The sequence below is a fragment of the Pteropus alecto genome, unplaced genomic scaffold (genome assembly GCF_000325575.1).
Source record: "Pteropus alecto unplaced genomic scaffold, ASM32557v1 scaffold125, whole genome shotgun sequence".
NCBI lineage: Eukaryota > Metazoa > Chordata > Mammalia > Chiroptera > Pteropodidae > Pteropus > Pteropus alecto.
The window spans coordinates 1764578-1781332 of NW_006436888.1; the positions used below are offsets into that span (position 1 = coordinate 1764578).

At 56.6% G+C, this 16755-nt stretch overlaps 2 protein-coding genes across 5 annotated transcripts in view; one reads left to right on the forward strand and one right to left on the reverse strand.

Moving 5' to 3' along the window:
* The first annotated feature begins 49 nt into the window (after positions 1-49).
* Positions 50-5682, forward strand: MFAP2 (microfibril associated protein 2). Of its 4 annotated transcripts, none has more exons than XM_025048632.1 (9): positions 50-188; positions 2009-2086; positions 3092-3181; positions 3409-3435; positions 3560-3646; positions 3772-3816; positions 4554-4641; positions 4893-4966; positions 5170-5682. In XM_025048632.1, the coding sequence occupies exons 2-9, from the start codon at positions 2050-2052 to the stop codon at positions 5271-5273; spliced, it is 552 nt and encodes a 183-aa protein (XP_024904400.1). In that variant the 5' UTR covers positions 50-188; positions 2009-2049; the 3' UTR covers positions 5274-5682. The 4 variants fall into 4 exon arrangements, with proteins under 4 accessions (XP_024904400.1, XP_024904401.1, XP_006914378.1 ...); XM_025048633.1 differs by having other exon boundaries at positions 3095-3181; XM_006914316.3 differs by lacking the exon at positions 50-188 and having other exon boundaries at positions 1968-2086.
* A 1180-nt stretch (positions 5683-6862) lies between these two features.
* The window catches only part of CROCC (ciliary rootlet coiled-coil, rootletin), a 36412-nt gene continuing 26519 nt past the window's right edge, over positions 6863-16755 (reverse strand). The window contains 10 exon segments of the mRNA XM_006914318.3: positions 6863-7499; positions 8295-8474; positions 9116-9247; positions 9457-9657; positions 9971-10120; positions 10581-10805; positions 11458-11673; positions 12767-12930; positions 13265-13385; positions 13490-13808. Coding sequence (XP_006914380.1) covers positions 7413-7499; positions 8295-8474; positions 9116-9247; positions 9457-9657; positions 9971-10120; positions 10581-10805; positions 11458-11673; positions 12767-12930; positions 13265-13385; positions 13490-13808 — 1795 coding nt within the window. The 3' untranslated portion in view covers positions 6863-7412.

Here is a 16755-nt window from a genome sequence, read left to right on the forward strand (position 1 = left end):
GGGGTGGGGTCGGGGTGTGCGGCGGGACGCCGGGACAGAGACGCGGAGAGACAAAGACAGATCAGACACTGGGAGAGCGCGCCGGGCGCTTCCGTGGCTGATTGTTCCCAGCTGTGCAGGCTGCAACATCTGGTTTCCTCCAGCCCGACCCCGGCCCGGCCTCCTGAGCAGGCAGAGCCTCCGTCTGAGTGAGCGTGGGGGCAGGGGGCTCCGAGCAGGCCTCGCTTGACCCCTCCCCAGGACCGCAGAGGGGAGAGGGTCCTCTGCTGTGGAGGGGGTGGGCAGCCTCCTGGGCTGGTCCTGGCCTCCCCCACACTCCCCAAAATCCGAACTCTAGAAGTGCTTGGAGATGTCCGGCCCCTGGTACTGTTCATGACTCTCACCGGACTCTCATCTTTACGGCCACACCCCTTGCCCTGGGTCCCTTCCGGCCAGTGAGCCTGGGCTTGGGTGCCAGACCTGGGGAGGAAAAGACTCCACGGAGGAGGCTGAGAGGCCAAGGAAGGGGCTTTGAGGACAGACAGAGGCCACTCCCCACAGACTGTCTGTAAAGCCCCTTAGGCCCCAACTCAGGGCCTCCTCCAGAGTGGTGACAGTTCCAAGAAGCCTGGCTGCCACCAGCCTAGGGGACGAGAATGGGAGAGTGAGACTCTGTGGGGAGTTGCGCTAGCCAGGAGGGGGCCGAGGGCTTTCAGAATGGGGATGTGGGGAGCCCAATGTCCCCCGCCTCTGGGGCAGCTTGAGTCATGAGTCTCATCTCCCTCACCCACTCCACTGCACCTCAGTTTCCTCACCCACCTCATCAGACTGCAGTGCGGGTTGAATGCATGAGATGGGCAGGGGGTTCACAGAAGTCTCAAGATTGGGAGGAAGGAGAGAAAGAAGCCCATGTTTCTGCCGCTTTCCTCCCCCTCCCTAGACTCCCAGGGGGAAATATGGCCAAGGTTTTCAGTTAGCTGTCTGGAAGAACTCTCTTTGTTGTGGCAGAGAGGGGTCCTCCTGGATAAATGAGCCCGTGGGCTCTCTCCCAGCCCTCCCAGCAGAAGGCTGACAGTCTGAGGCTGCCTTCCACTGAGCTGGGACTGGACGTGGGGTCCTGTAGACTCTGCCAAGTCCACCGTGGGGCCAAAGACTGGAGGCTGGACGCAACCGGAGTTCTTGAACTTCAAGAGCCTGGTGAAAGTTATGGACCACTGCCCTGTCCCCCGCAAATTATACAACACTTGTCGTACAACGTTAGTGGTTTCAGCACTCCTGGGCTGGTGACATATGGTCCCCTCCAGCACTGCCCTTCTAGGAGCCAGAGAAGCCCTCATTAGACTCCACCCTAAGTGCTTCCTGCTGCTGCAGACAAATAGACCACAGTCTCGTGAGTCTGATGGACAGCCAGGTCTTGGGAGGCCTGGCAGTAGAGGAATCTTCTGGGGGTGGGAGCCCTGCCCAGCCCTGGTTTCCTCAGGGGCGCCTGGGGTCTGATTAAGGATGCAGTTTCCTGCTAAGCAAGATGCTCAGGGCCCAGGGGCTAATCAGGAGCAGGTGGTGGGTTTGGCAGACAGTGCTGAGTCTAGGCTGTGATGTTGGCTGGACAGGGCTGGGGTCCCAAGGATGGGCCTAGGGTCAGGCATTTGCATGATCAATGCATTAGACACCTGGGGAGGTGCTAAACCAAAGGGTGGGCATGGTAGTGGGCAAAGAGTAGGGTCGGGGGATTAGAAATGGTGGGGGATTACACATGTTCTCTTACTGAGCGGGGCATGGTAGTCTGTCCATTTTTCAAGATCAGCCCTGGAGCCAAGTTGGAGGCCTTGTCCCTTGGGACCTGAACACTCAGGGGGCCATCAAGGACAGCCTGTGTCCCTCCAAAGTGGTTCCCCCTCCAGAATTCCAGGCCCTCCATATGCCTAGCGTCTATTCCGAATGCCTCTTCCTCCAGGCTGACTTCAGGGGAGCGGAGGTGGGTAAAAAAAAGTGGGCCTGGGATGCAGGTTGCCCTCTCCTCTTCCTCCAGCTGTCCTCTGACACCAGCCCAGCCCGCCTCACTGTGTAGCGATGAGAGCTGCCTACCTCTTCCTGCTATTCCTGCCTGGTGAGTGGCGCCTGGGGATGCGGGGAGCTCCCCTTATGTAGGTGAGAGTGAGGTTTTTTGGGGAGGAAGCTGGCAGTGAGCTCCCTGGGTCCCAGGGCCTCCTGCCTCCTGGACCACACACTTGACTGGCCAACCACTCCGAAAGCCAGAGGCATTTCCTGGACCCTTACCCCAACCATCCACAGCAGCAGGTAGGCAGGATTCTGGAGAGGGGGCCCACAACCAGGCACCAGGAGTCTATGCTTTTCTTCTTACTTACTGACTCTCTGGGAGCTGATGTGCAGGAATAGGGGGGCACCCAAGGCAGGGAATCTGGAGGCTTGGGTTTTAGACCTATTTGAGGCCTGACCACCCTATACCATCTTGATCTTAGAGGGGTCCCTTTTGGTTAAGAGAGGAGTTATCAGTGGGGATCAAAAGACCCTGCCTGGTCTAACATGCATTTGTTTAGCAGATATTTGTTGAGCTCCTACTATGTGCCAGGTACTGGGCTAGGCCCTGGCTACAGCAAAAAACCAGGCAGACAAATCTCTGCCCTCCTGGTGCTGCCAGTCTAGGGAAGGGAGGCCTATGTTATCAAGTAGACATGATAAATGTCTGATTGTATCCAGTGCTATGGTGGAAATAAACGGGAGGATGAGATGGAGAGGGTGGGTGGGCCAGCAAGAGCCTGTTAGAGCTGAAATTTCAGTTGCAACCTGAAGGGAGGAGAAGGTGACGGGGATTATAGGCCCAGGGAGATCAAGTGCAAAGGCCCTGGGGCAGGCAGGAGCACGCCAAGTTCCAGGAACAGCCAGGAGACCAACGTGGAGGAGATGGGCAGGATGATGTCAGTGAAGCGACAGAGGACCAGGAAGTGTAAGGGCCTTTATGCTCGAGGAAGGAGTTTGGATCCTGTGGGTCTAAGCGTCTTAGGGATTTGCAGGCCTGCTGGACCTCCACCTACCTTCCCCAGAAATGCCTCGGGCATTTTAGAGCACCTTCTCATGCTTTGCCTTCCCTCAGCAGGCCTTCTGGCTCAGGGGCAATATGACCTGGACCCTTTGCCGCCATTCCCAGACCATATCCAGTACACCCACTATAGTGACCAGATCGGTAAGGCCTTGTTCACCACCCCCGGCCCCCTCGGGCCTCCCCAGCCCTGCCATGTCATCAAGGCCTGGCTCCTCAGAGGTGCACAGCTCAGCTGGGTGGGGACCGGGTCGGGTAGAGTGATGGGATTTGCAGACGGGATGGTCCCTGGCTCGGTTATAACCTCCTTTGCCCCTGGGGCTGAAAGCTAGCCTGACTCCCAGCAATTCGATGTTCATCTTTGTTTTCAGACAACCCGGACTACTATGATTATCAAGGTAAAGGGCGGTGGGGGGAGAGTGGGGTGCAGATAGGCTGGGTGGGCATCTGAGTGGGGGTGCCCATGGAGACCTGGGGGGTCGGGAGGAAATGAGTAGACCCCCTTAACATGTCCTGTTCCAGAGGCGACATCTCGGCCCTCCGAGGAGCAGTTCCAGTTCCAGTCCCAACAGCAAGTTCAACAGGAAGTCATCCCGGCCCCCACCTTTGGTAAGCTACAAGCTCCTGTCAACCCTGGGAGTGGGGTTTTTGTGCCAGGGCTGAGAGAGGTGACCCTATTCTGCCCTGAATTGACCCCTCTCTAAGCTCTCTACCTCCCCCTCTCCCAACGCCAGAGCCAGGAAATGCAGAGACGGAGCCCACGGAGCCCGGGCCTCTGGGTAAGAGCTTCCCTCACAGCTGGAGAAACAAGCATGGCCCCGAAAGTTGGGGCAGAGTGGGGTGCAGCCCTGGTAGAACAGAGACAGCCAGGCCTTTCGCTCTTGCTGGGGTAGGTGGTGGGGTGGGGGGCTTGCAGATGTGCCCATTTAGGCCGGCAACTTCAGGGCCGCATAGGCAGCTCCAGGAGATCCCTCTGCCCCTTGGGCCTGGCAGGAGGCTGAGTTGGCTGCAGCCTTGGGAGGGGCCCTCTACTCCCAGACGCTGGGGAGGGGCAGGGAGCATGCTGGGGGCTTCCTGCCAGCGGTGGTGCTATGGCAGGCCAGGCTGGATGCGGCAGGAAGCCCAGGCTGGCTCAGCCAGCCCCATGCTGCTTCAGCCCAGAGCCTGAGAGAGACTGTGAGGTAGGGTGTGCTCCCCTGTAAGGTCGGTGTGGGCTTCTGTGACTGTATGTATGTGGATTTGTGTCTGAATTTATGTGTTTCAATATATGCTCAGAAGTATGGTTGTGATTTTGTTTATCTGTAAATACACTGTATAAAATTGGGCAGCCCCAGAATGTTGCTGTGTGCATATGTTGGGCATATGTGTGTATGTGTGTGTCTGGGCTAGATCAGGGGGTGCGGGGTGTACCTAGATCCCAAAATGAGATCCAGTCTCCAGTGGGCAAGGTTGGGGGCCGCCCCCCCAACCCTGGGCCCCAAGCTGCACCCCCAGTCTGATTCCGCCTGTCATCCAGACTGCCGTGAGGAGCAGTACCCATGCACCCGCCTCTATTCCATACACAAGCCCTGCAAACAGTGTCTCAACGAGGTCTGCTTCTACAGGTGAGCACAGGCAGGGCCTGTGGGGTGAGGGTTGGGGGGGCAGGGGCTGAGTCGGGGGAGGGGGGACAGCTCCAGCCAGCCCAGGTAGGGTTTGGAGGAAGATCATGAATCCTGAAGTTGAGCTCAACTCTGGTTTAGCCCTGGCTTGGAGGCTGGGACTCCCAGGCTGCAATGCCAAGTCCTACCCCAGGCTCTCCCAGTGGAGCTGGCTAAGGGTGAGACTGACACCTCCCCTGACCCCATCCCCCCAGCCTGCGCCGAATGTACATCATCAACAAGGAGATCTGCGTCCGCACAGTTTGTGCCCACGAGGAGCTTCTCCGAGGTAGGAAGCCTCCAACCCTCAGCCTTCTCCCTGCCTCTTTTCACTCATTATCTACCCACCTGATGTTTATTTATGTGTAACGTGCCTGGGGCCACTTCCAGGGGATCCCGAGATCAGGATCACCAGGGTTGAGGATAGGGGAGCAGTTCCTATCACCCATCCCCAACCCTGACCCCAACTCCTTCCTGCCCTTCTCCCAACAGCTGACCTTTGTCGGGATAAGTTCTCCAAATGTGGTGTGATGGCCAGCAGCGGCCTGTGCCAATCGGTGGCGGCCTCCTGTGCTAGGAGCTGCGGGGGCTGCTAGGGTGGAGCTGGCACCCAAAACTTGGCCCCTCCTCGGATCCGGGGCCCTCAGGCCCTGCCTGACCTGGTGCTTTTCTCCCCTGCCTGACATTTCTTTTATTCTGTAAAAAGTTAGTGGACTATGGCTCTGGGGGTTGTCTCAGGCCCCTCCCCCAACATGTGGCCACCCCTGGGGTGCAATGGGGGCCCCCCACTGCCAGGTCTTCGCCCCCAGGTGGGGGGCATCCCAGGCCTTTCTGTGGGACCAGGGCCTCCGATGTGCCTTCTCAGCCCCTCTGAGGACAGTCTCCCCCAATCCCCCGAGGTAGGCTATGCCCCTCACCCCAGCTGGTCTGCTTGGATTTCCTACAGCCCCCGGGCATAGAACACCTCTATTTTATACAAAATTAAAAATAAGTTTTTACAAAAGATTCAGAGTCAGTCACTTTTCCAGAGCAGAACACAGAGGGGGGGGCGAGGTGCCTCCAGTACTGCCTGTTGAGATGACCTGTGGCCTTGCCTCTGCAGACCCAGCCCTGCCTCTCCACCCACCAGCATCAGCTCTGAGCTACCAGAAAGATAGGCCATGACACCTGCCCCCGGGGGTGTGTGTGCGCGCACACATGTGCGCGTGCATACCCACTGTGTGTCTGGGTTGCAGGGAGTTACCTTATAAATAGAAATTTCAGGGACACAGCTTTCTCACTGTCAGGGCATGAGACCCCGTCATCAGAGGGGTGCAAGCCAAGACGGAAGACCACCTGTGTGGAAGCATGAGGGTGTGTATAGGGTGTCAGGCAGGAGGTCAAGGTAGGTGGACTCTGAGATCAGGGCTTTATGCGGGGAGGGGAGGTCTGGTGTGGGTCAGAGGACAGAAAGCAGGCCAGCCGATATAATACCTCCCCGTGACTGGCATGTGGGGACCGGGCTCTGCATGAGTGCTCAGCACGCAGTCCTGTTTAACCTTCTGAAAAGGCCTATGTGGTGGGCATAATAAATATCCCCATCTCGCAGACAGGGAAACTAAGTCTAGAGGCATTAAGTAACCCACTCAGGGGGCCACGGCTAGAATTGGCAGAGCTGGAGCAGAACCAGACTCCACTGGACTCCACGAATTCCAGTAATTTCTCCTTGCAAACACACTGATTGAACACCTTCCATGTGTACTCCCTCATAACCACCCTGGGGTGGCGGGGCAGGTTCCCATTTTACAGATGAGCAAAATGAGGCCCTGACAGACTACGCAGCTTTGCCCAAGCTCACTCAGCAGAGCCAGGGCAAGACCCCACGTTCACTCCCAGGCCTGCATTTGTTCACTGCGCTGCCTGTCACTATCCAGAGGGCGGGCTCTGTTCTGAGGGGCCAGGGGACGGGGTGAGAAAGCTCCAGCTGGAGAGTCAAGCTGTGCGGGTTGAGTCACAGCTCCAAGCTTCCACAGCTCCTTCTGTTAAATGGACCTTGGAGGCCTCCCCACCCTGACATCTTGAGGCTGGTAAGTTCCACAGGCCTTTCTAACACCTCCCCACTCCCTGAGCCCCTCACTGGGGGACCCCACCTGTCTCCCAGGTGGAGGCGGCACACTGAGAGTTAAAGGGATAGGTCTGTACAAAATCATTTTTAGAAAACGGTGACTTCTTATTACAAAAACACAACAGTTCTGAACAGTTAGCATGGTAAAAAGGTATAAAAATACAGGGACTCTGAACTCCAAAGAGCTCCTGACAAACACTCTGAACTAAGGCGGCGAGATCTCCGGGAAGCCAGGGCAACGCCTGAGCCTCTGACCCTTGTCCTAGGCTTGGGCACCCCTTCATCTTTCCCATGAGGCAGAAACAAAGGGCTTTGGCTCTTGGCTCTGGCTCAGTCACTCTCAGGAAGGATCTCGTACGATCTGGAGCGGCTCATCCGGGGAAGGGTGGCTGGACTGAGGTGGGGCCCACAGACAGCAGGTGGCTCTGATGATACCGGGGAGCCCCTGTGGGTCTGGCCTGGCACTGGAGTCCCACCTCTCAGAACTGCCAACCCAGGCCCTCCTCACCCCAAGCCGAGCTCTGGTGGCCCCGGCTGGCCCAGGCTCTGCGTGGATCATGCTGGAGAGGAGGCCTCTCTCCTCCCTGACCACGGGGCTGCCTGTTCTTTAGGGTACCAGCCAGGAAGGGGCTCACTTCTCTGTGGGGTCGGAGGCAGGGGAGAAGGATGCCGAACTCCTTCGAAGCTCCTGCTGCAACTGTCCCTTCAGAGTAGACACCTGGAAAAGAAAGAGAAGGTAGAGCCAGCCCGGCCAGCCCAGGTCCTCAGCCTGACTTCACAGAAAGGCGGGTAACTGCAGCTGGGACCCCAGAAGGGACCCAGTGCTGCCTGTTGCAGGAAAAACGGGTCTTACTGAGGACCAGAGTATCTATCTTCTTCCTTTCTGTTCCATGGTACAGTTAGGTGTCCTCTGAATGCTCAGCATCAATTTGGGAGCCACCCTATCCCCACTCTCACCTCTCCGATAGGACTGACACTGGCCTGACTCCAGGGGTGGACCTGTGACCCAGGCCTGTCCTATCAGAGCAGCCTTGCCATGCAGACACGATCGGGTCAGGATGGTCAGGGAGGGGCCTGGGATCAACACTGGCCAATGAGGAGGATGCCTGGGACTTTTGCTGTTGCTCTCAGTAAAAGGCGCCCTCTCTCCCCGGGGACTGAGGACTGTTGGGATAACCTGAGGCTGGAGCTGCTGAGGCCACCTGTGCTGCCCAGGGAGAGGGCCTGCCTGGGCATGGAGAGAGGACAGCAGAGCCATGGCAAAGGGACTGTTACAATGACATCACTTGAGCCTATGTCCAGCCATGGTTGACACTGGCATGGATCCACTGGACCATTTCATGGGTGCCATTGACTGCTTATACCCAAGAGGTCGCACTCAGCCCTCGCCCCCTTCTCCTCTCCCCTTCCCCCTCTTCTAGGTTCACACTTCCATCCTGGCCCAGCTTCCCAAGGTGGGAGTCCTGCTGGTTCCCAGCAGGGGAGGGGCTGGAGCCCAGCCAGGCCTGAGTACCTGTTCCTCCAGCCCACGCACCCTCTGCCGGTGGGCCCGCTCCCGAGCCTCCAGGGTGCGTTCTGTCTGCACCTGGGCACTGCGCAGACGCGCCACCTCCTGCTGCAGCTCCAGCTGTTGCTGCTCCTCTGCTTCCAGCCGGGCTGGGCTCTGGTCCTGCTCTAACACCACCACCTGGGCCTGCCAGAGAAGCCACTAGTCAGGGGTCTGGCCCCATGTGTGTGTGCATGTGAGCATACGCACAAGGGGGTGTTAGGTACCTCCCCGGAGCAGGAACCTAAAGGCTCCTTGGGGCAAAACCAGTGTAGGCAGTGAATTCAGGAGAGATCCTTGCTTGTCCCTGACCCCCTGCCCTCCTGGCCTGCAGATTAGGATACCTAGACAGATGTACGCATGTGCACGTGCACGCACACGCGCACACACACACAGACGTATTCAAAAACCGGCCCATATACATACAGGCACACAAGCAAACATGAATACTCATGCAAAAAGCCCAATAACTCCTGCACACACCTACACACATAAAGACATCTGTACGTACTCATACCGCTCCATGTCCACAACATATGTGCACGCACAGGTTCACATGCTAACTGGCTGTTAGCATTTCTTTTCTCCCCACTCTGGGGAGGACCCCCCTCAGGGATCTTTGGGCTGACTCCTCCAGAGTCTTGGCTCGTAGGCTGTGAGGTTGAGGACACTGGGCTGGCTGAACTATCAGTAACTCTTGGGACTACCTGGCACTCAGCCTGGGGTTGGGAGTGGGGCCCAGAGCTAAAGAGAGAGGGGGTCCAGGGTTGGGGGGGCAGGGGTGGGACCTCCAGCAGCTGGATCTGCCTCTGGGCCTCAGCCAGCTCCAGCTCCGCGCCCGAGAGTGTGCGGTCCAGGCGGCCCTTCTCTGCACTTAGCCGCACTGTATCTTCATGGCTGCGAAGCTTCTCCCGCTCCACCTAGGCAGGGAGAGCAGGAGGGGAGCAGGGTGCCCGGAAAGGAGGAAGGTCCCGGGGGGGGAAGGGGCCCAGGGTGGGGTGTTGCTTAGAGGCAGCAGGACCAGGGGCCAGGGGGAACCTGAAGCCCCCAGACCCTAGGGACATGCAGCTGGGACCAGCAATGGCTAGGACCCAGAGGAGGTGAGGGAGGGCCTTGAGGAGCAGCCCACCTTGTCCAGTGTCTTCTTGAGGGCCACCCGTTCCTTCTCCAGCCGTAGGGCTGACCGCTCCACCTCCCGCTTCTCAGCCTCCAGCTGAGCCAGCGCGTGCTGCAGGCTGCCTAGACGCTCCTGCAGCAGCTGCCGCTCGTCCTGCAGCTTCTGGACCATGTGCAGGGCCGTGGCCTCAGCTTCTTGTCGCTGCCGCAGCACCTGCAGCAGAAGGCGGCAAATCCCTAATCACTCTGGGCCTCACTGTGTGCACCTGAAGCTTGGGGAGGACAGTACCAGCCTACCATGCCCACTCACTCAGCTGGGCAACTGTGAGGCCTGCACTAGGGAACTGTCACCTGAGGCCAGGCAGCTCTCCTCGCTGGGCCTCAGTTTCTCCATCTCTATAATGGAAGTACCATGTTTCTTTTCATTCCTGGGCTTGTGGATTGTGGGGGTCCTTCCTCCCAGGAGGCTGAGCCTGGGTTTGGGATGAAGTTGAAATAGGTGGGAAGGTCCCCACCCCATCCCTCACCTCCTGCAGCTGTTGCAGCTGGCCCTCCGCCTCCACCCGCTGCAGCTCCAGGTCCGCCAGCTCACCCCGCATCGTCTGCACCTGCTCGCCCAGGGAGCTGCTCTGCTTCCGGGCCTCAGATAGCGCCTGCCGAGCAGCCTCCAGACGTTCCTGGGGGACAGAGGCTGATGGTGCCAGGCTGGCCTGGGAGCTCTGAGGCAAAGAGTTCTCTCCTACTCTGTATCTTGGGTCAGGTTCTCAGCCCATAAAACAGGTAGTCATCTCACCTGGAGGGTGAGCTAGACAGCAGGCCTGGCCCACAGCCTACGTACTAACTGCATAAGGTGGGACCCCTCAAACCTCAACTCTCCCCCATTAACCTTACACCTGGATCCTTCAAGCCTGTATTAGTAGGCTGTTCTTTTCTAACTCACTCCCCAGAACCTCCTTTAATTGGATGATTTTCTCATTAGGCCCATCCCTCCCTCTCATTGATTGGTTCTTTAGGGTTTTTAACACTTTCCCATTGGCTGGTTCTCTACCAGGCCCCTCCAAGCCTGCCCTATTGACTAACTCTCTCTCTGGGTCCACCCCACTCAGACTCTGGGATCAGACTCTGGGATCCCGATACCTGGAGCACTTGGCGGTCATGTTCACAGGCAGTCAGGGTCTTCTGCAGTTGCAGATTCTTGTCCTGGGTGCTGGCGAGGCTGGCGCTGTTCTGGGCTAAGGCCTCCGTCAGGCCCTGCACCTTGTCACGCAGGGCCACCTCGCTCTCCTCCACCTTGGCCAGGGCCCCGCTCAGCCGCTCCACAGTCAGCTGCAGAGTCCCTGCCTTCATCTCACTGTCTGCCACCTGGCAGGAAGGCAGACAGGATGGTAAAGTGGCCTCTAGAAGAAAGGTCCAACCCAAGCCAAGAGAAGTCCTTCCCTCTCTCTAGGCCTTCATCACCGATATTTATTGTTCCTATGCGCTCATACTGGCTCAGTCTACTGCCACCTAGGCCCCATCCCACTGCCACCCTCAGAGTACCATCAGCCTGGTTGTCTCAGACCCCATGGTCTCCTCCATTCTAATTCCCCTCTCCTCCCTGTTACAGAGGAGAAAGAGTATCTACTACAACCCTGGAATTTTCTGTTGTTGACTTTGGTGTGTGACTATGCAGGGCCAGGAGAATTGCTGAACATTCTAGTTAGAGACAAGCTTCCTGGCAGCCAAGGCAAAAGGGGAAATGAGCAGAATCTACAAATCTAACTTGTCCCACATGCTTCCTATGAGTGCAGATTCTGTCATCAACCAGTCCTAAATTCTCATGTCAGCTCTGCCTCTTATTAACTATGTGTTCTTAGGAGATGACATCACCTCCCTGAGCCTTCATTCATCCATCTGTGAAATGAGGATGATGCTAATACTTGCCTTACGGGGTTGCTGGGAGGATTACGTCATCCCTGTAAAGCTCTTGGCACTGGGCCTGATGAGGAGCCTTCAAGTAGGGGAGGGGACCCACCTGTCTCTGCAGGGAGTCCACCCGATCCTGGAGGGCCTGGGCCTGGGCCTCACGGTCGCTCAGGCCCAGGCGGCTGCGCTGCAGCTCTCCCTCGAGTGAGCGCCGCTGCAGCTCGAGCTTGATGGTACGGCTCTCAGAGGCATCCAGCACCTCCTTCAGGCGCCGCTTGTCGCTCTCCAGCTTTACCTCATTGGTCTTCATCTTGCTGATCTTTTCCTGTGGGTAGGGGCGGGCTCAGGCCCCAGGTGTCCAGCCCATCCCACACCTCCCGCATCACTCGGGACTCTTCAGAGAAAGTGGGGAGCAGGCCAGATGCTCCATGCGTGACCCGAGTTGAGTCAGGCAGGAGCCCTGGGCTTCACTGGGGTTTTCGGGGATGATGCTCTTCCCCTCTGAAGCTGTGTGCGGTCAGACAATGGAGGTGGCTTGGGGAGTAGGGACAGGACAGCAAGACAGACTGGGGTCCTTCCATCCCCGTTACCATCCTAGAGACAGGGCAGGTCAAGGGGATGTTCTTACAACAGCACCCCCAGGCCTGGCCCCTTTCCTGCCTCCTCAGAGCCCCAACCTTGCCATGTCTGCACTGGGCATCCCCACTCTGGCTCCTGCCCAGCTTTGTTCCTGGCCTCCTCCCACAGCCCCTGTGGTTGGGCCCAGGGCCAGAGCTGGAGCCGCAGACACAACAACCCAGCTCAAGCTCGGCCTAGAGCCAGAAGCATGGGGAGGGCCAAGGGAGGAAAGGAGACAGGAATGGAGGGGTCTGTGGCTACAAAAAGGCCTTGTCTTTGGCAACTTGGACTGTCACCACCAGGGCCTGTGCTTCCTGCCCTAGGCGCGCGTGCATGCACACGCATAGAGGTATATACAAGATGTTCTCCAAATACATATAAAACCACCAGAATACCACTCATGTGGCTCTACAGAGTCGAAGGAAACAAAGGTCCCTAAGAACCGCCGATGTGTGAAGAGCTTATGGGCATCACCTCTGTGAGATAATTATCAGTCTCCCCCTTTTACAGATAAAGGAAATGAGATTCAGGCTGGCTAATGAGCAAGAGGGCCAGGCTTAAACCCAGGTCTGTCAGGTTCAAAAGCCCAACTCTTCCTTCTACAGCCAGCCTAGTATCCTCAACATAGAACGAGATGGTGGACTCTGAATGTGCTTTTGGAGAGAGTCATAGACCGGTCACTTCAGTAGGTGCTGAGACCAAGGCTGACAGAAACAGAGATGCACACAGTAGGACTTACAAACACCCATTCAGGCATGCAGATGCCCCCTCGCCCCTGCTGGCCGTCCGCTCCTGCCTACCTGGCTGGCTCGGAGCTCATTCTCGGTGGCCTGCAGGCTCCTCTCCAGGGTGGCCACCTGGTCCAGTGCAGCCCGGCGTTCCCGCTCACTGCGCCGCACACTCTCCTCCTGCAGTGCCAGCTCCGCCTGGGCCCCACTCAGCCGCCCATCCACACTGCGCCGGGCTGTGGCCCCCACCCCGGGGATCAGGCCTGGCCAGGCACAGCCCCGAGGCCTGAACCAGGCCCCAAAATACCCTGCCTGCCCTCCACCCACCACTGAGTCCTTGACGGTCTGTGGGTCTGGACATGGGATCTGCCTCTCTGAGTCCTTGAGGGTCTGTGGGTCTGGACATGGGATAGAGCAGACCAGGGAGGGTCCTCTAGAGGAGACATGATCACATGTCTCAGGTCACAGTGGCCAAGCCACAGATGCATAAGCCGCTCCGGGCAATCCCACAGCTTCCCACCTTAGCTGCTAAGAGCACGAGAGAGCAAAGACCCAGGGGGTCAGACTCACCTTCCTCACTCTGGGCCATGGCCTTCTGCAGCTGCCTTGCCCGTGACATTGCGCTGTCCCTCTCAGCCTCCATCTCATCCAGCTGGTGACTCAGGGCACTCGTCTGGGCTCGAAGTTCATCCTGCAGCCCCAAGGTTGAGGGAAAGGGAAGACCCCTGCTCTGACAACCTGCAGAGGGCCCTCAGCGACCCAGTTCCCTGTCCAGCCACTCACAGCCAGCCTCACCCGTTCTCTCTGGGCACTCCGCAACTCCTGCAGGAACTCCCGGAGGGCCCCCCGCACCGACTCCGGGTCTAGGTCTGGAGACGCTGGGGAGGTGGCAGGTCCTGGGGATGGTGGCTCAGATCCAGGGCTGCGTTCCAAGGGGCTGGGGCTGGGGCTGCTGAGCCCTTCCCCACTTCCTAAAGGAGGAAACGTGCTCAGGGATGCAGGAGCCACTGGCCTCTCCTGCCAGGATGGTGCCTGCAAGCTCTTAATGCATTTTCCCCATCCCTGCTGTGCCTGCATGAGCTTCCCACAGCAGACATTGGGTCCCCTCAACCTCCTGCTTTACCCTGCACCAGCCCCCACAGCCCTCAGAGCCAAGCCCAACTTAGAGGCCATGTTGTATACCCTAGTATCAGCCTCTCACCCTTTACAAGCTGGTCACTCCACATCACCCTCAGCTCCCATGTTCTAGAACACTCCCTCTTCCATTACTAGGGCCTTCACTTTGCCTGGTCCATTCCTTTAGGCCTAAATGTAAAGACCACTCCCCAGAGATCTCCCAGGTCCTAGGCTGCAGTGCGGGGAGCTCATCTCACCCTCATGGGGCTCCGATGTCTGCTCCCCCCGCTCCAGACCACGAACACCATGAGGGCTTTATCCTCAGGGCCCAGTCCAAGGATTGACACTGCATCATCTCAATGTCTCCCTGTACTGAGTGCTGACACCGAGCCAATGCTTGGCCTACATCACCTCATTTCATCCTCACAGTAATTCCCTGAGAGGTAAAGACCAATTCCTCCCTTCCCAGGCTGTGCAGATGCAAAGCAGTTAACCCATCTGCTTGTCTCCAAACTGGGAAGACAATGGGCAACAGAGGCAGGAGGGGGCAGGGTGGACAGAGACAGGACAGCTCCTAGATGTCAACATCGGAGCTGTTATGACGGGGTTCAGCCTCTTGGCATCCTCCTGCCTCTGCCAAGTGACACCCAAACTACCTGACAGTTCCACAGTGTCCAAAAGACACACAGCAGGACATCTACCCACTGTCATTGGGGCTTCCATCCCCTCAGAGTAAAAGCCGGCATTCTTGCAGTGGCCGCAAGGACTACTTGAGCAGGTCCTTTGTCCCCACGTCCTCGCCTCTCACTCCTTTTCCCTTGCTTGCTATACTCCAGCTGCTGTCAGCCATGCTGCTCACGAGTGGAAAGACAGGTACTTCCACTCGTCCTGAGTCTCTTCTCCCATTCTTCCTTTTCCTACCACCTTCTCACTGGGGCTCTCCCTGTCCCCCCACAAACACCCCAGGCCCCGCCCCTGCTTTGTTTAAAACTTTTTTTGTGATAGATATAATATATGCCTTTCTAATCATCTTTAAGTGTATGATTTAGTGGCATTAATTATATTCACGTTGTTATGCAACCATCACCCCTATTTGTGGGTTGAATTGTGTCTTCCCAAAATTCACACGTTGACTGTCCTAACTACCGGTACCTCAGTATGTGACTTTGTTTAATAGGGTCGTTGCAGATGTCATTTAGTCAAGACGAGGTCATATTGGAATAAGGCGGGTCCTATTCTAATATGATGGGTATCATTACAAAAAGGGGAAATCTGGACCAGGCTTGGAACAGGTCCTTCCCCAGCACCTTCAGATGGAGCTCAGCCCTGTCCACACCTTGATCTCAGACTTCTAGCCTCCAGAACCATGAGACATAAATTTCTGTTGTGTAAGACACTGTTTATGGTACTGTTACGGCCGCCCCAGCCAACTGACATCCTTTCAGATGGAAACCTGTATTCATTAAGTGATCACTGCCAACTTCCCCCTCTCTCAGCCCCTTGCAACCTCTCATCTACTTTGTCTCTATGAATTTGTCTATTTTAGATATTTCACGTAAGTGGAATCATACTATATTTGTCCTTTTGTGACTGGCTTATTTCACTTAACATGTTGTCAGGGTTCATCCATGCTGTAGCATGGGTCAGAATGTCATTCCTTCTTAAGGCTGAATACTATTCCTTTGCATGGATACATCACATTTTTGTTTATCCATTTCATCTGTGGATGGACACTGGTTGCTTCCACCTGTTGACTATTGTGAAAATGCTGTTATGAACACTGGTATACAAGTATGTCCCTGCTTTCAATTCTTTGGGTAGATACCTAGGGGTGGAATTCTTGGGTCACATGGTAACCCTAATTTAACTTTTTGAAGAATTGCCAAACTATTTTCCACAGTGGCTGCACCATTTTACATTCTCCCAGCAGTGTCCCTTGGCTTATTTTTCCTTACCTAGTTTCCAGGCCTTACCACCACCCAATACATTCTGTATTTCATTTACATGTGTTTCTCGTCTGCTACTCCCATGCCTAGACTACAAACACCATAAGAGCAGACATGCTTGTCAGTTTTGTTTACTGCTCCATCTCTAGTGCTTAAATTGTATTTGGCACATAGTAGGTGCTAAGTAAACATTAATTGAATGAATGAATGTGATCCTGGAGCTAAATCTGTGGATTTGAAAAGGCAATGACTCGATATCCCATAGTGTGTTTTCCACAGATTTAAGATTCTATTCTAAGCCCTAGGAATCAAGATGAGATTGTCAGGCTAAGACAGGATGAACACTCCCTAAAGGGGTGCTCGCACGCCCCCGCCTCAGAAGCACAGGGCTGATTTTTCCAGCACCATCCACTGGGCCTTGGAGCAGGTGGGGCTGGGAGGATTTCTGAAGGAGTTCCCGGAAGGGGTCTTGAGCTGGGTGTGTATCTGTCTAGGGAGATGTGGGGGTCAGAGGCCTTGGTATGGAGGGGTATAGAGCTAGGGATGGTAGACAGAAGAGAATGGGGTGCTCAAAGCCTGGGAGGAGTGAGGGGCATCGAGAAGGGGCGTCCTCCACCTCCTTTTAAAAAGAAGCGAGGTTTAAAAAATAAATTAAAAATTAAAATTAAAAAACAGCTACCCTGAGAGCTAAGACCCGAAGGGGAGGAGCGTCAGCTTTAAAAGAGGGGAGGGGCCCAGTAAAGGGCGGGCTCTTCAAAGAGACGGAAAGTAATGTGAGGGGTGGCTCTTCGCCAGGAGGCAGGGACTAGGCCAAGCGGCAGGGTTTGAGGCTGCTCATCAAAGGAGGGGCGGGCCAAACCAGTGGTGGGCTCATAGGCGGAACAGAATTAGACTTGGGGCGGAGACCTGGGACGGGGACTCCGTGAGGCCTGCCCCGCCCCCCGCGGCCCTCCCCTTCTCCGTGGCCCTGGCCCACTGCTCACCTCCCGCGGGCGCCCT

Coding starts and splice junctions, on each gene's coding strand:
- MFAP2 (XM_025048632.1), top strand. CDS start 2,050: ATGAGAGCTGCCTACCTCTTCCTGCTATTCCTGCCTG. Junction 3,647..3,771: donor CATCCCGGCCCCCACCTTTG/GTAAGCTACAAG, acceptor TCCCAACGCCAG/AGCCAGGAAATGCAGAGACG. Junction 4,967..5,169: donor CCACGAGGAGCTTCTCCGAG/GTAGGAAGCCTC, acceptor TTCTCCCAACAG/CTGACCTTTGTCGGGATAAG.